This window comes from Eucyclogobius newberryi, unplaced genomic scaffold (genome assembly GCF_026437365.1).
Source record: "Eucyclogobius newberryi isolate DKJ021-1_F unplaced genomic scaffold, fEucNew1.0.hap1 SCAF_3, whole genome shotgun sequence".
In the NCBI taxonomy this organism is placed as follows: domain Eukaryota; kingdom Metazoa; phylum Chordata; class Actinopteri; order Gobiiformes; family Gobiidae; genus Eucyclogobius; species Eucyclogobius newberryi.
Genome location: NW_027315945.1, coordinates 16,371,001 through 16,387,022, shown reverse-complemented (window position 1 = coordinate 16,387,022; position 16,022 = coordinate 16,371,001). Strand labels below are relative to the sequence as shown.

The window sequence follows — 16,022 nt, the reverse complement described above, 5'->3', positions numbered from 1 at the left end:
TAGCGGCATAGGTAATGATGCATGTAACCTGAACCTCGATGGGCCTAAATCCACTTTGTAAGAGCTGTGGGCTGTTGTTTATTGCCAAGGATAATACGGTTTAAGAGTCAACTGCAGCACAGAAAGGAAGGAGGGTGCAGAGGTGTAGCAGCAGATGTCAGGGAGGTAAGATTTGTCAACACTCGAAGGTGATTTCAGTGGAAATACAAGGTTCATTTGGTGCTTAAAGTTTTCGTTTCCGTTTGAGGATACTCCACTGCACTTGGATGAAAAAACAAATTAACTTAGTTTTAACTTCGAATGATGTACCCTAGAAAAAAGAACAAAAAATGTAGTTTTAATTTGATAGACTTAATCAAATGTATATAGCCAAATAATTGCATCCATTCATTACACAGACCAGTATGTGTATTTAAAAAAAAATCTGGCACGGCCTGTACATAATAATAATTAATACATTCACTTTTCAAGATACTCAAAGCCTAGGTGGTAATGTACACCAGTAACCACAGCGGCCTTGGGGTGGACGGACAGTTATTCATAAACTAATAGATCTTTTGGCGAGTCGTTGAGCAGGTGCCACTGTCAAAATGAGTATGAAATGACAAATAGGATGACTTTGAGTTGGCATTTGCACTGGCTGCTACCTCTGGGTCCGGCTTTCATTATGGTTTTTATTGCTGAACACTGCAAAAGGACACAGAGCCAAAAACAGTCAGCGCCCATAACCCGTGGCGCAAACTATATCTCTTTAGGTAAAAATCACAGACAAAACTAAGTCTAAAATATCTTTATTTGAATGTCACAGGCAATCATCGTTCTTTATCATTCTTGTATATACACAGTGCAAAGGCCATCATGAAAACTACATCTAAATATGCAGTTTGTAAAAGATTTAAGATTTTGATTTGAACTGCAAACATTTAAAAGATCTTTAGGCAATTAATACACACCACCGTATATTCAATAATAAAGGCAACACAAAGTAACACATGGAAAAAGTGAAAACATTTCCTTCCAGCTATATGACGATTTTATAAAGAGACAGGCATTCGTCCAAGATTTAAAAAAAAAGAGGAAGAATCACTCGATTGCGTTGACGAACTTCTCTGCTACTCGTTTTCGAACTTGCTGTAGGGGTGGTCCGGGTCGCCCAGCAAACCTGCAACACAGGAAACAGGAAGTGAAGGGAAAGTGAGAGCAAATCAAAACAGAGATGATGTTGGATCAAGGTGTGGAAAGTTATGACTAAGATTTTCTGGGCTAAACCAGGTTTGTTGAAGATGTTTTTCTTCTTTTTGGTTCATATTAGATCAGATTAGAGATCAGAGGAACATTTTAGAAGTGAAAGTCATACAGTTTGGACAGGTACAGAGGAAGAATAATATAGTTTGAAGTATGCTAGGGTTTGGGCTGACAAGACAAACCCCAGTCAAACCCCAGTCTTGTCAGCCCAAACCCCAGCATACTTCAAACTATATTATTCTTCCTCTGTACCTGTCCAAACTGTTTGACTTTGAAGAGTTAAGAGTCAAATATGGCAGATTTTCATTTTACGTGTCAGATGTTTTCGATATCACAATGGGCATGATTAACCAGATTAAAAACATGAAATGAGTCAAAATGCACTGTATATTGTGAAGTGAAGTAACACGTTTTCAAGTGATTCAAGTGACTTAAAATCCAACTAATCGGTGCAATGTTTTGGCAGCCTTTGGACAGAAAAAATGTCAGGAGGAGCAATAAGTCAAATGATACTTTGTTTGGAAATTAATTTGTGCTTTTGCTGGAGTGTTTTACTTACAAGTCATTTGGATCAGAAGAGAGCATATCGTAAAGCACTGAGCAAAAGATCTTAGTGATCTCACCTCAGGAACAAAGAGTCTGACACGTTGCTATGACATGTTTATGCTTCGATTGTGGTAGTCACTTTGTAGCTCAAAAGCCGTGTGGACACTCAAATAACGCATTCATGTGAATACTAGCGATGTGGCAGTTTAAACTATTGAGCTCCTCTTTACACAATTTGAAACTTTATGACCCAGCAGAGGTCCTCAAGACTCATTTTAAACTAGAACGTACTGATATAAACCTGTAACTAAACCAGTCAGTTGTAAACACTACATGTGGAAACCAAACCCGTCTCAGAGGAGCTCACGCAGCATCACAGCAGTTTGAGAAACATTCATCTGGTTTATATAAATTGCTTTTAGACAAGATGGCTCAAAATAATGATGCATGGTTTATTGTGAGACAAAGATAATAAATCATTCTTGGGGTATGATAAATTGCCTTGCGGATCTTCATAGGGATGATCATGTTTAACCAGAGCAGAACCTACACCAAGAATGCCAAGTATTTCTCTTTAAAGATGAAGTCACAGAGTGCTGGAGGGCTGAAAGAACTAAACTTGTGATACATTTACCCCATGTGGCCTCTCCATTTAGGCTTTACAGGTCTCTGCTTTATCTTGTCCCCCGCAGGACCACCTTTGAAGGCGATGTATTTGAGGAAAAGCCAGGATTCTCAAACCTTGCTATGAAGAGTAAATTATGGATCGATTTAGTATTAGTTTTGTCCTAGTTTTAGTCCATCATGGTCAGTCCAACACAGAGTCTGGTACAGCTATGATTCAATCTAGTTTAGTCCATGTTTTGCTTTACTGAACATTTCAGGCAAAAACTTGTTAAATATTATCAATAATAATTTCATGTTTTAAATGAAAAACGTCACCTGCCTAAGTTTAGTGTCAGGATGTACAATAGCTCCCTGGATTGTGTTTCAGCTAACAGCCCGGGACAGTGTGTTGTCCCAGTGGAGGAGAACTAATGAGGGGGAGACCCAGGAAAAACTGCACCATCCATCACTGTGTCAGGACGTCCGAAACAGAGACGCCGCAAAACATGAAGACTCACTCCAACTGTGCAGCACCAGGGACGCTTACCACGAGACAGAAATACTCCATGGGAAGTGATTGGTTAAACATGGTGTTCTCCTATATCGATACAAGGGAATGGACGGGTGTCAAATTTCACTTGCACGCATATAAAATATATTGTAGTAAAATGACTAAACAAAATTAGTAGAGCAATACAGACCCAAAAAAACAAAACACCAAGGCAAGGTTAAATCGCAAGGATTACATATCAAATTTGATATATTTTCAGTATTTCTTTTTGCAGAATATTTGTATTTATCATTACACAAGATATGCATATCTACAAAACAGCAATTTCAAATATTATATCATCCAATCCTTTACAAATGTGTTCACTTACACCAATTTGGATCAGGCCAAGCTCTATCCACGTCTATTGTTCAGCTTTCTGTACTGTCGACGTTGGGAAAACCTTGCCTCTGAAACTCGAGTTTAAATAAAATAATGAATGAAATCGCCTTGTGACTGAAGAACCAATGAGCTCGTCTGTAGGTCCTCGTGCGTAGTACTCACTCGTTCACCTTCAAGCATCTTTTAGTGTCTTGAAACATTACACTTTGCTGTAGTGAGACTGATCTTTATTCAAAGTTCATAGTGTGGCTCTCTCCGGTGAACTGTTAAAGGGCCGGGCCTCCACTTGACACCGGCGTATGATAAATTATGCCTAACTTAATGCAAGAGAACAGACTTAGCCAAACCTATAGACGAGCTGAAACACTGCGCGTACTCTTGAATTATGGATGGTGGAGATGGATATGAAAATCAGTCCATACGCCCCGCAAAATCTCAAATAATAGAACACGCCTCGGAGAAAAGGAACACGAGAGCGGAACTGACGGTATTCACAGAGGGACCAGTGGAAGAATCTTTAGGTGGTTTAGTGGATGGAGGATGCAGCTAATGAATTGCTCAAGTTCATAAGCAAATCTTGTAGTTATGGTCCTTTTTGATATGTAAAAATGAGTATATTAAGTGTTTAACAAACTTGTACAAGGTCGACGATCAAAACGCACAAGAGGAATTTATGATGTAGGGCCAAAAAGTGGACAGAGTTGAGCTGGAGGCGTTCATTTTAAGTATTGTTTGTGGTTTAATGCCAATGCTGCTGTAATTGTACATCCGCAATTGAAACACCTCAATTTGCCCACTTTAAGCCGCTAATAAATCTAAATTACTGTGTTGTGAAATATGTAGCCATTGATAATCCAAGGTATCTACATGCAAATATAAACTTTACTACAACTTTTCACCCCTGTAGTGCCAAGTTCTATTGGGCTCATGACTTCGGGGCTCATCAGTCTCATTCTACCCTACTCTGTGCCTTCTCTTCTCCCACTTCTGTCACTACATCCATAAAACTCTCTAATCTCTTGAAACTATACATCATCTTCTGTCAGCATCATAAATCTATGCCACTGTTAGCTAGCCCGTAATATCGGAGGGGGGAAATCTGGTCTCTGTGAATATGATGCAGTCGTTACGTCGTAGAGGGAAAGATGTATGCTCGTAGCGTTCACACTTGGCGTAGTGGTTGGCAGGGTCTTCCTCGGCTTAACTGAGCACCTCATACATAGTTTTAGACGCGACTCATCAGTCACATGGAGCGTGCGTGGCTGATTAAGTGACACAAGGACATCCTGTGGGAATACATACCATACTTCCTGCGAATTTCATCATGCCTCGCCTTCCGATCGGTCTTCCTGGAAAACACAAACCAAAAGACGATCAGACGCTATGGAAGAGTCGGTCCGCAGTGATAGAAACAGCGCAGAGCTGTAGGAGCACACAGTGGGATCTAAACAACGCCAGCTTGAATGTGAGCGCTCGGTTCCCGTTTTCTCCCCTTGCAGCGTGCTTGGTAATCCAGCACAAGTGGAAGGCGCCTGCTGTCAGCCTTTCTTGGGACTGACTAAAGCCCGCGAGGAGGTTTTGTGCGTGGGACCTCCGGAGGCGTCTTCCCACTTCATCTCGTCACAAAGAGCTGCTGTAAATCAGTGGGTGTTTTAGAGCCACGGAGTGATCGGACAGTCATTTGGGAGGTTGTCCGCGGCTCTCCAGATGTCCCCCAGGTCCAACCCTAACCCAAACAGAAAGGTCTATGTGACAAGTGGAAACTCTGGAGATGAGGTTTCAACCCAATTGTGTGCAATGGGGTTTTCTGTTCTCTATTCACCTCAACTTAATAACAGGAGTCCAGCTGATTGATGCTTGTGCAGGGGAAAGTGGCTTTATATTCCAAGTGACTATTTCGTTTTTCCTTTATTTTCATTCTTTTAAGGGCGAGTGAACTTGTTCCAACACACTTTCCGTGGCTAAAAAATCTTCAATGACAGAATTGTGGAAGTTAAAGCTGTGGGCGCATCGAAAAGGCTCTCAAACTACAAGGCCCAGATAAAAGTGCAACTGCAGACAAGGGAAACCCCAGTCATGTCAACCCATTTGGCATTTGTCAAATTCTTCAAGCACTTGTTATTTTTCCAGGCTTATAACTAAAGATGAAACTTGTGCAGTGTGAAGAAAGTTGTTGCTGTGGTAAGCAAGGTCATGGTCCAGTTACTGGATCGCCTTTCTATGTGGAATTTACAAGTTGTGTAAACATAGGTATACTCCGGGTTATCCCTATCCCCCAAAACATGCAGGTCTGATTTGCCTAAAGTTGTGTACAAAGTTGCACCTTCAGTCTCTTCTACATAGTTTTGTCGTGAAGCTTGTATGTATAATGACAAATGAAACACTTCACTTTACGTGGTCACATAAATGTATGTTTGCAATAGCATTCAGGCCAGTTTTGTAGTTCTTCTTCAGTTAACCGGGTGCTTCGTCATACACAAAGAGGAAAGAGTAGACACAGTGAAAAGTCCTGAAGTGTGTGAAATCTGTCCGTTTTACAATCCATATGCCTCATCCTTTCTATTCTCATCCCGTGTCGCCTGGTTTGAATAAGTAAAGATTTGAAACTGGCCTCTGTTGGAGTCCTCAGCATAATCTCACAATAGAAAAAGCTTTGAAGTTCACTGAACTTCTGACTGAAAAGTCAGCCTTTGATATATAAAGAGACCAATGCATGGTAATCTAACAGATTACAATGACAAATATTTTCTATTCAAAGTTAAATTGGTTATATATGCACGTTTTTGTCCATGTCAGTCCTACACTTTAGGATTAAGAATTGAAAGGGATATTCTTGTTGTTCCACATCCTTTTTGCTGTTTGATCCGTCTGCACATAAAGAAAGAGTTTAACCTACATAAGAAGAGCAGTAGGTTATTAATACACTCAATCAAAGAATTTTTCCATTTATAAAACATAAAAGCGCAAGAGCAGTTTATGCATAGGGCGCATGATGGACAGATCTGTGTCAAAAGCTGACAGTCGCATCATTTTATATCCATAAAGTCTCAAGTTCATATTTCAATACAATGCAAATACTGGAAGAAACGTTGCACCAACCACAAAAATGAGCAAAGATTGACATGATTAAATGGGATGATCAATTGAAAAAGCTAGAACTATCTATCTATATCAATAAGATTTCCGTTTCTTTCAAGAGACCGCAACTTGCATTTATGACAAACGAGAAGGCCACAAAGGACATGAAAACATGACAATAACTGCACACAAACTTAAGACAATCAGAAATGCATTGTGTCCTTGCCATTACTCGGGCTTCATCTCTACCATTCCTGTGCTGAATGTAGGTCACTGCGCTCTGTGTGACGCTGCACATTTCATCACCAACATTGAAGGGATCCCGGGCTGGATCCTTCAGTCACGTGAATGAAAAGCTCATTCAACAACAAAGGAATAGGCCTGAGATGTTCCCAGCAGTGGCAACTCCAAACTTCTGCACGACTGGAGAGGGTTTACAAAGCATCAGCTGACCTTGGATGAAGCACTGGACTGTTTAAAAGGGGGAATGCAGCTTTAAGTGCAAATTTGAGTATCAAGGGCAGGACTGCAAGATTAAGTGCAATTTGAAGTTGCAGTGATGAACAAAGAGGTCTTTTATATTCAACACTTGCTGCGAACCCTATAGATAGATATATTCTCTCAACCGTAAAGGTTCCAGGGTAAAATTGATTGTTTTTTTTGGTTTTTAGTGGTTCTGTCTCAACAGTTAATGCTTGAACGGTTCTTGATTATTCCGATTTGACTGATCAGTCTTTTTAATTTTTTTCAATGTCAAACAATTAATGCACTGAAGGTTAGAAGTTGACACGTTGCTAGGACACTCATCTGGATTAAAGCCTGATTCTTTGCTGGTGAATCGGGTCCAGAGGATGTTACATGCTCTATTTATGCCTGTGATTCGAGAGAGCAGCTGTTCAGCCTTGACAATCCGACTGGTGTTTGGGGATGTGAGCGGAGAGATGCCCTCCTCCTGTGGGACTGGGACTTGTTGAGGTTGCAGCAGTTGTTTTGAATTTCAAGCAGACAACAGCCTCTTTTGTTTCACGCTCTGAACCCTTGTGCAGTACTTACGGCCATCTCGGTACCACTAAAGGATGATTTACATGGAAAGTTACGGCCCGTGATATGGGGCTATTTAAGTCGGAGTCAGATTAATGGTCGGTGCGGTCGATTCAATTTTAGGAAGTTAGTTTTATGTGCTTCAATATTCAAGTGTTGGTCTGAGTGTGTGATATATTTAAGTCGTATTTAAACAATAAACAAACAGCTTAAACTGAAATGCTGCATGCAAATACGTTTGCTCCTGTTCTGTAAAATTATTTCGGAGAGAATAAGACTATTTCTCATTGTATGCTTGATCGTAGTAAACTTTCAATGACATTTTAATTGACCGACCTTTACTAGAAGACCTTGACCTACTGTATATAGTGTAGGTATAATGAACTTAGCTTGGCCACTAGAGACTTCATTGAATGACCCCATGATACTTGTGTTGTTTCACCTTCACATAAGCCCAAGGACATTTGGAGTAGAGAGTAGAAGTGAGGAAAAAGGAAGTGAACGCCAACCTTGAAGAATGCTTATCACACGGAACTGAGACGACAAGGATAGCATAACATACAATAATATTGTTGCTCAAGCGCACATATATAGATATCTTCTTTTATTTTGAATTCTACTGGCGTTTGAATTCTGCCATATTTCAACAAGTCAAGACAATTTACAACAGAAATAATCGTTTGACTAGTCGTCTACTAAAATAATCAGCCTTATTCTGAATTATGTATTGTGATGCGTAATTCAGGCTACATAACTATATTAAGAAAAAAAATGCTTATACTCCCAATAATATACTTTACATCTTGGATTTGGTCTTGTTTTGACTGAAGCCTGGGGCAGAGATCTTACCGTTCCTCAGAGCGCTGCCGGATTTCCTCTCTCCTCTGGGCGTACTGCTCGTCTTCGCTGTCTAACCTGCACACAAACAAAGAGATGGCATTAGTTTCCATCTGCATCTGATAAATAACACATTTGCAGTCTGCAGTTCACTAGAGAACGTGTGAAGTTTATAAACTGGAACAGAAAGAAGGGCATTCAAAGTCTAAACAACTTTTCTGATTTCAATGGGACAACTACGAAAATACGCAGTACAGGACACGGCACAGTAGCGCACTGGTTAGCGCCCTCGCTTGGTACGGTAGATTTCCTCCGAGTACTCCGGTTTCCCCTACAACTAAAAACATGAGTGGGACTAAATAACATCAGCCTGCCCAGGGACGACAGGTGGAACTTAGCACTTGAGCTAAAACCTGGTACAATGCATCTCTCCAGTTAAGGTTAACGTATACTGTACACTGTCCCTGTCTCATATAAATAAACAAACATTTATTTGGACAGATGAAGCATATGGTTCACCGCCACACGTACAGTATGGTGTCAAGTAGTAGTCGTTTATAAGTGGCCGTATTCTAAAACTTTTGGGAGTATTGTGAAGAGGATGATAAGTAGGCTTGTTGAGTTTTAAGCATACGTCGGTCGCATTAACAAATCTATAACCAACCGCAAACCCTTATTTTTAGTTGTACCATTGTCGCCCCATCACTTCACTCTAGCTGCTTGTCAGCAGGGTGATTGACATGCTCTGGTCCAAGTGCACACCCGCAGCACAGTCGGAGCGAGACAGGACACGGACGAGTGACTGACAGGCTTTTTCATCTCCCTCGGGCACAAAGAGGAGGCACAGAGTACAGCGGGGCTTACACGGGCTCAACAACTGTCACATGGTCCGACTCCTTAAGTTAGGGTGAAACTGTCATATCAACAATGAAGAACTACATTTTATTATACAACCCGTTTATTGAGCAAGGGTCAATTAATAAAAAGATTGCAATCCAGTGGGACAAAGTGTGAGTGGCTTTACCTGGAGTGACTTCTCCTTCTACAGCAGCAGCAGCAGCAGCAGCAGACGGCAATGGTCAAGACGACGACTCCTCCCAAGACTCCAAAAGTGATGACCAGGGCCTCAAAATTCACTGTTGAAGAAGAGAAAAATCAGTTAACATATAGTCAAGACTTACAAAAAAGAAGAAAAGTCTTCAGGAGCTATGCAATACTGCCATCTAGTGGAGTGTTTCAAAATTACAGAAAAAAGGTTAACGTTTCTGACTGTTTTTAAATAGTGAGAAAATGATAAATGCCATAAATGTATACTTTCAATCATACTTGGAGTAAGGGGAAATATGTGACAAAAATTAATCATATTACAAATTCCTATAGAATGCAATCTTGATTTTACCCCAATTCGTGCGAGTGGGTGGTTAAAATAAATGAAAAAGTGCGATGAAGGCGTCATAGTGACTTTTACTTTTATCATCTCACTGCTTTGCTACACTCTGCTGGTTTCTTGGCCGTTGTTTACCTGAGCAACCGTGAGACACATTTGAATCCAAGACATTATTTATGCTTGACTGAAGAAAGCAATGACTCTGATTCCACCTCGGCTCCTTTAAACAAACAAAACTAAAGGAGAGGTCACTGTTTTGATTGACACGCAGCACAGTGGTCAAGGTTGCAGCACATATGCCAGGCTTCTCTGAATGTCTTCCCTGACTCTCTCCCTCAATTACACACTTAAATATGTCTTTCAATAAAACCTACTGGCAAATAATATTAAGAAAAACATCCATTAACAATTGTTCTATTAATTTAAACACACTTTCCGTTAGAGCGCTAGAGCAATTAGTGTTGTTTTAATCCATTTAAGACCGAATGGTTCACAAATGTCAATGAATAGCATGGTTTTTAAATCAACTGTCTATAGCCAATCCAGTGAGAGGTTATTTGGAGCACAGTCTGGACTTTGTAGAGAGACGTTTTGTGTGTGTGTGTTTTAGATAGTACTTAAGTGGAGATTGAGGTTCATTAACAAAAGCATTTGTCGAGATCGCTCAATACAAGACCCCAGATCAGCCAGCTCTACTTTCAGTCTGCTTTGCCTGGTCTTTATTAGTTTTACAAGTGTACACCATTAATAGCCTGAAAGTGAAATACAGAAATATGGCCTTTACAGGTGTGCGGGCTCTACTTCTCGTTTCTAGTTGCCTCATCACAAACTGTTATCTTTGACTTGATTGTTGAAGCAATTTGAATAAAATCCTATAGTGAGGAAGGATAACTCACACCAGCAGACTCCCCAGCGAGCGTCGGCGAGCTTGCAGACTGAAGCCGGAGGGAACAGCCAGGTCACAGGGTACTCAGTGCAGTTATTTGTGGCAAAACACCACAGACACTGCAGAGAAAGGGTCGACAAAATAAGAAGAATACTTTGAAAACCTGCAGTTTGTCTATGATCTAGTCCGTTATTTGGTAGAACACTTTCACATTGAGCTGTATTATATTTTAGTTAGTGATGCATCAATATGGAAATGTTATGCTAAAGCTGATACCGATACAATGTTATGGGAAAGGTTTGGGCCAATAACTGATATTTGTCTGATATTTCATAAATGTTGCTTGGATATTTTAAACACTTTGTTTTGAATCAAAGAAATATAGCTATAAAACAAATTAATTTATATTCAAAGGATCACATTTATTTTAAAATTATACAACATACGTCATTTGGGGGAGAAAAGTTTCATAGGGCTTATGTAGCACTTAGTTTAGATATAGGCACGCTATAATATGATTATTTTTTATTAGATTAAAATTAGCACTTCACACTTTTCAATCCTGTGAATTTCCGTTTTATCTGAATTATTTTTCAGACTAAAGTGTCAGCGACAGTCTCTCCTCCTCTGTATCTGATCTCTCTCCTTTCCTCACACACTGTCACACTAAAGTTATTTGCAGTAAACATGTCTAAACTGATTGTTTAGGAGGAAAACTAGTCAAATAATGACTGAAAAAACATCGCGTTTATCGTGGGTGGCAAATGAATTCTCCACGCTTGTATTTAATAAGTCTTTTAAAAGTCTGTAACTTCATTTCTGGGTCATTTGTCTTTGAATAAACACTGAATTAAAGTTTATAGTCTGTTCTGTTACAATAAAGCAGCAGAAACCTTCTGTCCACAAGCTTGTTTTCTTCCTTGTTTTCTCCCGGTTTCTGAAGGGATGGCAGAGATACATTTTCTTAAACGTCTTTTGACTGAAACCAATTTAACTCATGGACATGAATATCAGAGCTATACTGGTACTGGGCAAATATAATGGTGCGCCCCTAATTTTAGTGTAAAAACACAACATGGCTTTAGGTTTGCCATTAATTTAGTGTCAATTTTATCCAAATGTCTCCTCCTTTGGGTTATTCCTTGTTTAGCCCTTTGCATCAGTGGTGTACTATTTTAGACCTGGGTTAGCCCTAGTTTAGACCTGGTATAGTTCAGTTATGGACCTGGTTTGGATCAGAAGGTACTCAAAAGGCTAAATATTTTTCTTAGATGCCACTCTGTGTGGAAAGTTTGAGAACCATGATACTAGATTATGACCATATGGATCAGAGGAAGGAACCTACACATTTTATTTTTAAAAGTGTAGGTTTTATGCTGTGAAATCCGAGGGTTAAGCACTAAATGCACAGTTGCAGAAAAAAGTTTCAGTTGTAGTCATCTGGACACTCATCCAGGAGTAAATGTCAATCTGTGGATCAAGACAGAGAACTCTGATATTTATCCTACTCCGAGGAGGCCCTGCCCTGTTTGCCAATTTATTAGTATTGTTTTTTATGTTTCCCCTGAAACTAATCTTTGTTACCCCAACAGCCCTGTAATTGGCCAGATAAATGTGATTTTTGGCTGGTTTCAGTTACCTCATCTCTGATGAGTACCTGATTAGCATCTGAATGACCAGGTCTGATGCTGCCCCCACATGCCCACACATGAGAGCTTCAATTAGTCCTTTCCATCGTTATTACTAATATTACTACAGCGCTACTAGGCATTGTGGGTGAAGTTTCTTGCCAAAAGACAAAACAACAGTTTCCTCAAGCTTATGGTCAATACTCAAAAATATACTATAATAATATAATATGGTTTTATAATAATCAAAACTTGAGACAAAAAAAATATTGGTATTGGTTGACAACTACAACAAACATAAAACAACAAAATAAACTTGATGAATAAATAAGCATTATTAATCATTCATGCTTGTAAATGTACACTTTAGTAGGAGATGCCTGTTTTTTCCAGCTTGGTTTTGGAGATGTTGCGATAACACATGTTAATGTTACAACAACACCTTTCATTGACTTAAAAAAAAAAACATAATCCCTCCTGTGTGTGACCAACTTTATGAAATCAAACTTTCTGAATGTAAGTAAAGTGGGCTATGGAAGGCACTTTACATTTAGTCTTACTTTAAAGGTGTATAGATAGAACAGAAATGACTTATTTTTCCTTCCAAAATGCTCATGATTATCACCTGTTAGTTCTTAGTGTATATCTTACTATAGTGTGACCTAAACAAGAGAATATCCATTAACCGAATAATCTGTTACTGCACGGAAATGCTGAAAATATACAGGTAAGATCATTTGTCACTCTAATTTCCTTTAAGGAGAAATAAACTACAGAAGATGATTTAATGCAACAAAACCTCATGAAAATGTTTTTTGCGGTCCAAATATTGCTTGACTACTCGAGGCGGGAGCTCCACGTCCCGGGAGCTCCAAGTCGGCCGTCGGGTCAGAAACCTTTGCATGGCCTCATCCAAAACACTTGTTGCTTGCCCTAACGGTATGAAATTATACAGGTTGTGAAAATACATGCCCAGAAAGTTCAGATATAGACACCCTTACGTCCTTAATTAAGACATGTATGACTTGGAATATCAACCTTTAATTAAACCCCTTCAATAACGTTTTGACATATCAGAAAATAATATGACGTGGTTAGACGCATGAATCCAGTAACAGTGACTGGCTCCGTGGTGGTCATATACACACACAGGTGACCCTTGGTGGTCCCTTGTTTTTTGGGATAATTGAGTTATTCCAAAAGTATTACACTCTGGCTACCGTGACCTTTCTGATCAATTTTAAATCTGAGCCTTTTGGAAATGTTTCTGATGTACCTAATGAAGCAGTCATAAGTAGTAGAACCAGTTAAGTGTGAAATATGCAAGACAGGAAGCTTATATAATCTGTTTTACCTTTGCATGAGGAACACAGGTGTCGCAGCTTCTATATGAAGAGCAGGCTAGAAAAAGAAGAAAATATAGGAAATGTCAAAACACGTAGAAAACGTGACGTAGTTTTATAGCTATCTTCTTTTAAAAGCTATCTGCATTTCAGATGAGCTTCACATTTCAGTGCGAGCACATACCTGTTAAATAGAAATATTGGTAGCCTTTAAAACTACAAATTAGAATGATTTTCACGTTTGAATCATGTGTTTTGATCGAGAAGTTACAGTGTACTTACGAGTCGGAGGTGGAGCTGTAGTAGTTTGGCATTCCCCGAAGCTAACAATGCTAATGAGCACTAAAGCTGCAAATAACATGGTCAAAGTGTGTGGCAGCGGCTTCGCCGATGGAAAGGCCATTGTTACGTCCGATAATCAATTGAATCACCCGATCTTGCTGAGTGTCTCGTTAAGTTTCACTCTGCGGATTTCTGCAGAAGTTGATTTGTTTTCTGTTCAGTCTGTCGCCGCCTTCTTCTTCCTTATTTTTCTCCTTCCTTCTTCTTCTTCTTCTGGTGTTAGTAAACTTTAAAAATGCATTACCACCACCTGCTGTTGCGAATATGCTAGTGCTCATACTAACAATGAGTGGAAAAGCAAAGCAAAACAAAACCATGTATCTAGTTTAGATCTTCCCCAGTAATATCATCCACCTTTAGGAATCTTTTGGCAGCAACAAGGACCATGTCAATTCTGTCTGACTTCTTATTCAGGCCAACTGAGCAATTTAAGAATCTTAGTAATAAATGCCAAGAAACACTTTTTCTCCAGATTGATAAAGTCCTCCTTTATTCTTTCCCGTTCACAGTCTCCTCACTGTGTTCTTGGACAAACAGATGATCCATCTCTGCGATTCCCTTTACAATGGCAGCACGTTGGCTCTGCCTCACGGAGTGCACTCTTCAAAATCACATTCATACTTTCCACAATTTGCACATCTCTTTTTCACTCTACTCACCGACGCAACATGGCCATATTCTTGGCAAGAAAAATATCTTAAAAGAGGTTATTCAAAAGGTCTTATTCGATAGCAGATGTAATCCAAAAGATTCCTTTTCTGGGAGTTTACCTCGAAATGTTAGGCAGATTGATGTGCTGTCCTGCTTAATTCTATCCACAAAATGCTTCATAAGTCGTACTCCACGAGCACCATCAACATTGAGAAACTAATTTTCATTAAACGAGAGTGGAACTCCGCTGACGACGCCCTTCATCCAGTTCAAAGCATCTGACAGACATTTTATTATGACCATTCCTTCCCTGGTTATCCTGATGAAATGTACGTCTCCAATCTCCTTATCCACAATCTTGCCATCCTCGTGTGGGTCATTAAATATTCATTCTCTACTTGCTTTACTCAAAATCAATTTATTTTTGCTTCCGTTTGTGACATGAGCGGTAGATAGAAGTCCTAAAATAACGGAACCAACAACGCCACCCAGGGAATGAGTGAGGCCCTGGGACCACATAAGCTAAGGATGAACTCAAATAAGGCCGCGCTAGGTCTGGACAATAAAGAGAGGTGGATTTATTAAAAATTAGACGAATGCAAATGAATGGGGTGGGCACACATGTATAGCAAATTAAACTAAAAGCAAACAAACACTGCAAGCCATGCAAAATAAGCAAACAAAATGAGTTGAAGCTACAAAATAAATGACAAAATAAACACACAGGCGGGACTTACCCAGATTGAAGTCTGGCCTACTCAGCAAAAACGTGTTATGTTTGTAAAATCCCTTTTTGGTTAAAGTGCGTTGTGCATGCGCCCATGCATTTATATACGTGGCTACAGAGCCGCGGCGTGGTCAAATAGCCCAGCTGTTTCAGGAGCCGCGGCACGGCCATATAGCCTCATGGCTAACCCTAACCTTAACCTTATCCTTAACCCTAATTCTGACCCTAACCTTAAAGGTGGTATGAACGATTTTTTTCAGCAAATTTTTTATCATATTTCCTCGTGGCGTGGATAAATCATTAGTCCTGCCACGTATCAATCATAAAACGCACCTACCGCTCACCTGCAGCCGCGTCAGGCTCGTCCTCACGTTTCCGCGTGCCTAAGCGCATGGATCTATCATAATATAGTTCCCTCAGTGTACGGGGCAAAATGAAGACGGAGAAAGACAGTTCGAGCTGACGCAGAAGTGGACAGAAATCTACGGGAGACGAGAGATGTGATCCATCGCGCTAATAAACAAACGCACGTGTGTGTTGTATCAGTCCGCACGGGGGAGTGGCATGCGCACTTCCGCCTGAGTTCTCAAATCGACGAAGAATCGTCCATACTGCCTTTAACCCTAACCCTGACCCTAACCTTAACCCTAACCCTGACCCTAACCTTATCCTTATCCTTAACCCTAACTCTGACCCTAACCTTAACCCTAACCCGGTGCGGTCTAACCCGGTGCGATCAAATAGTCCAGCAGTTTCAGGAGCCGCGGCACAAAATAGCCTAGCAATTTCGGCCTTATATACAGTCCACATTTA

General features: G+C 40.0%; 1 protein-coding gene across 1 annotated transcript; it reads right to left on the bottom strand.

The window, feature by feature from the left end:
• Positions 1-820: 820 nt before the first annotated feature.
• On the bottom strand, positions 821-14,012 carry LOC140374327 (pituitary tumor-transforming gene 1 protein-interacting protein). The gene is made up of 7 exons (XM_072461189.1): positions 13,772-14,012; positions 13,501-13,547; positions 10,529-10,637; positions 9,270-9,381; positions 8,258-8,323; positions 4,592-4,638; positions 821-1,162 (listed from the first exon to the last, which is right to left on the bottom strand). The coding sequence occupies exons 1-7, from the start codon at positions 13,890-13,892 to the stop codon at positions 1,113-1,115; spliced, it is 552 nt and encodes a 183-aa protein (XP_072317290.1). The 5' UTR covers positions 13,893-14,012; the 3' UTR covers positions 821-1,112.
• Positions 14,013-16,022: the final 2,010 nt, after the last annotated feature.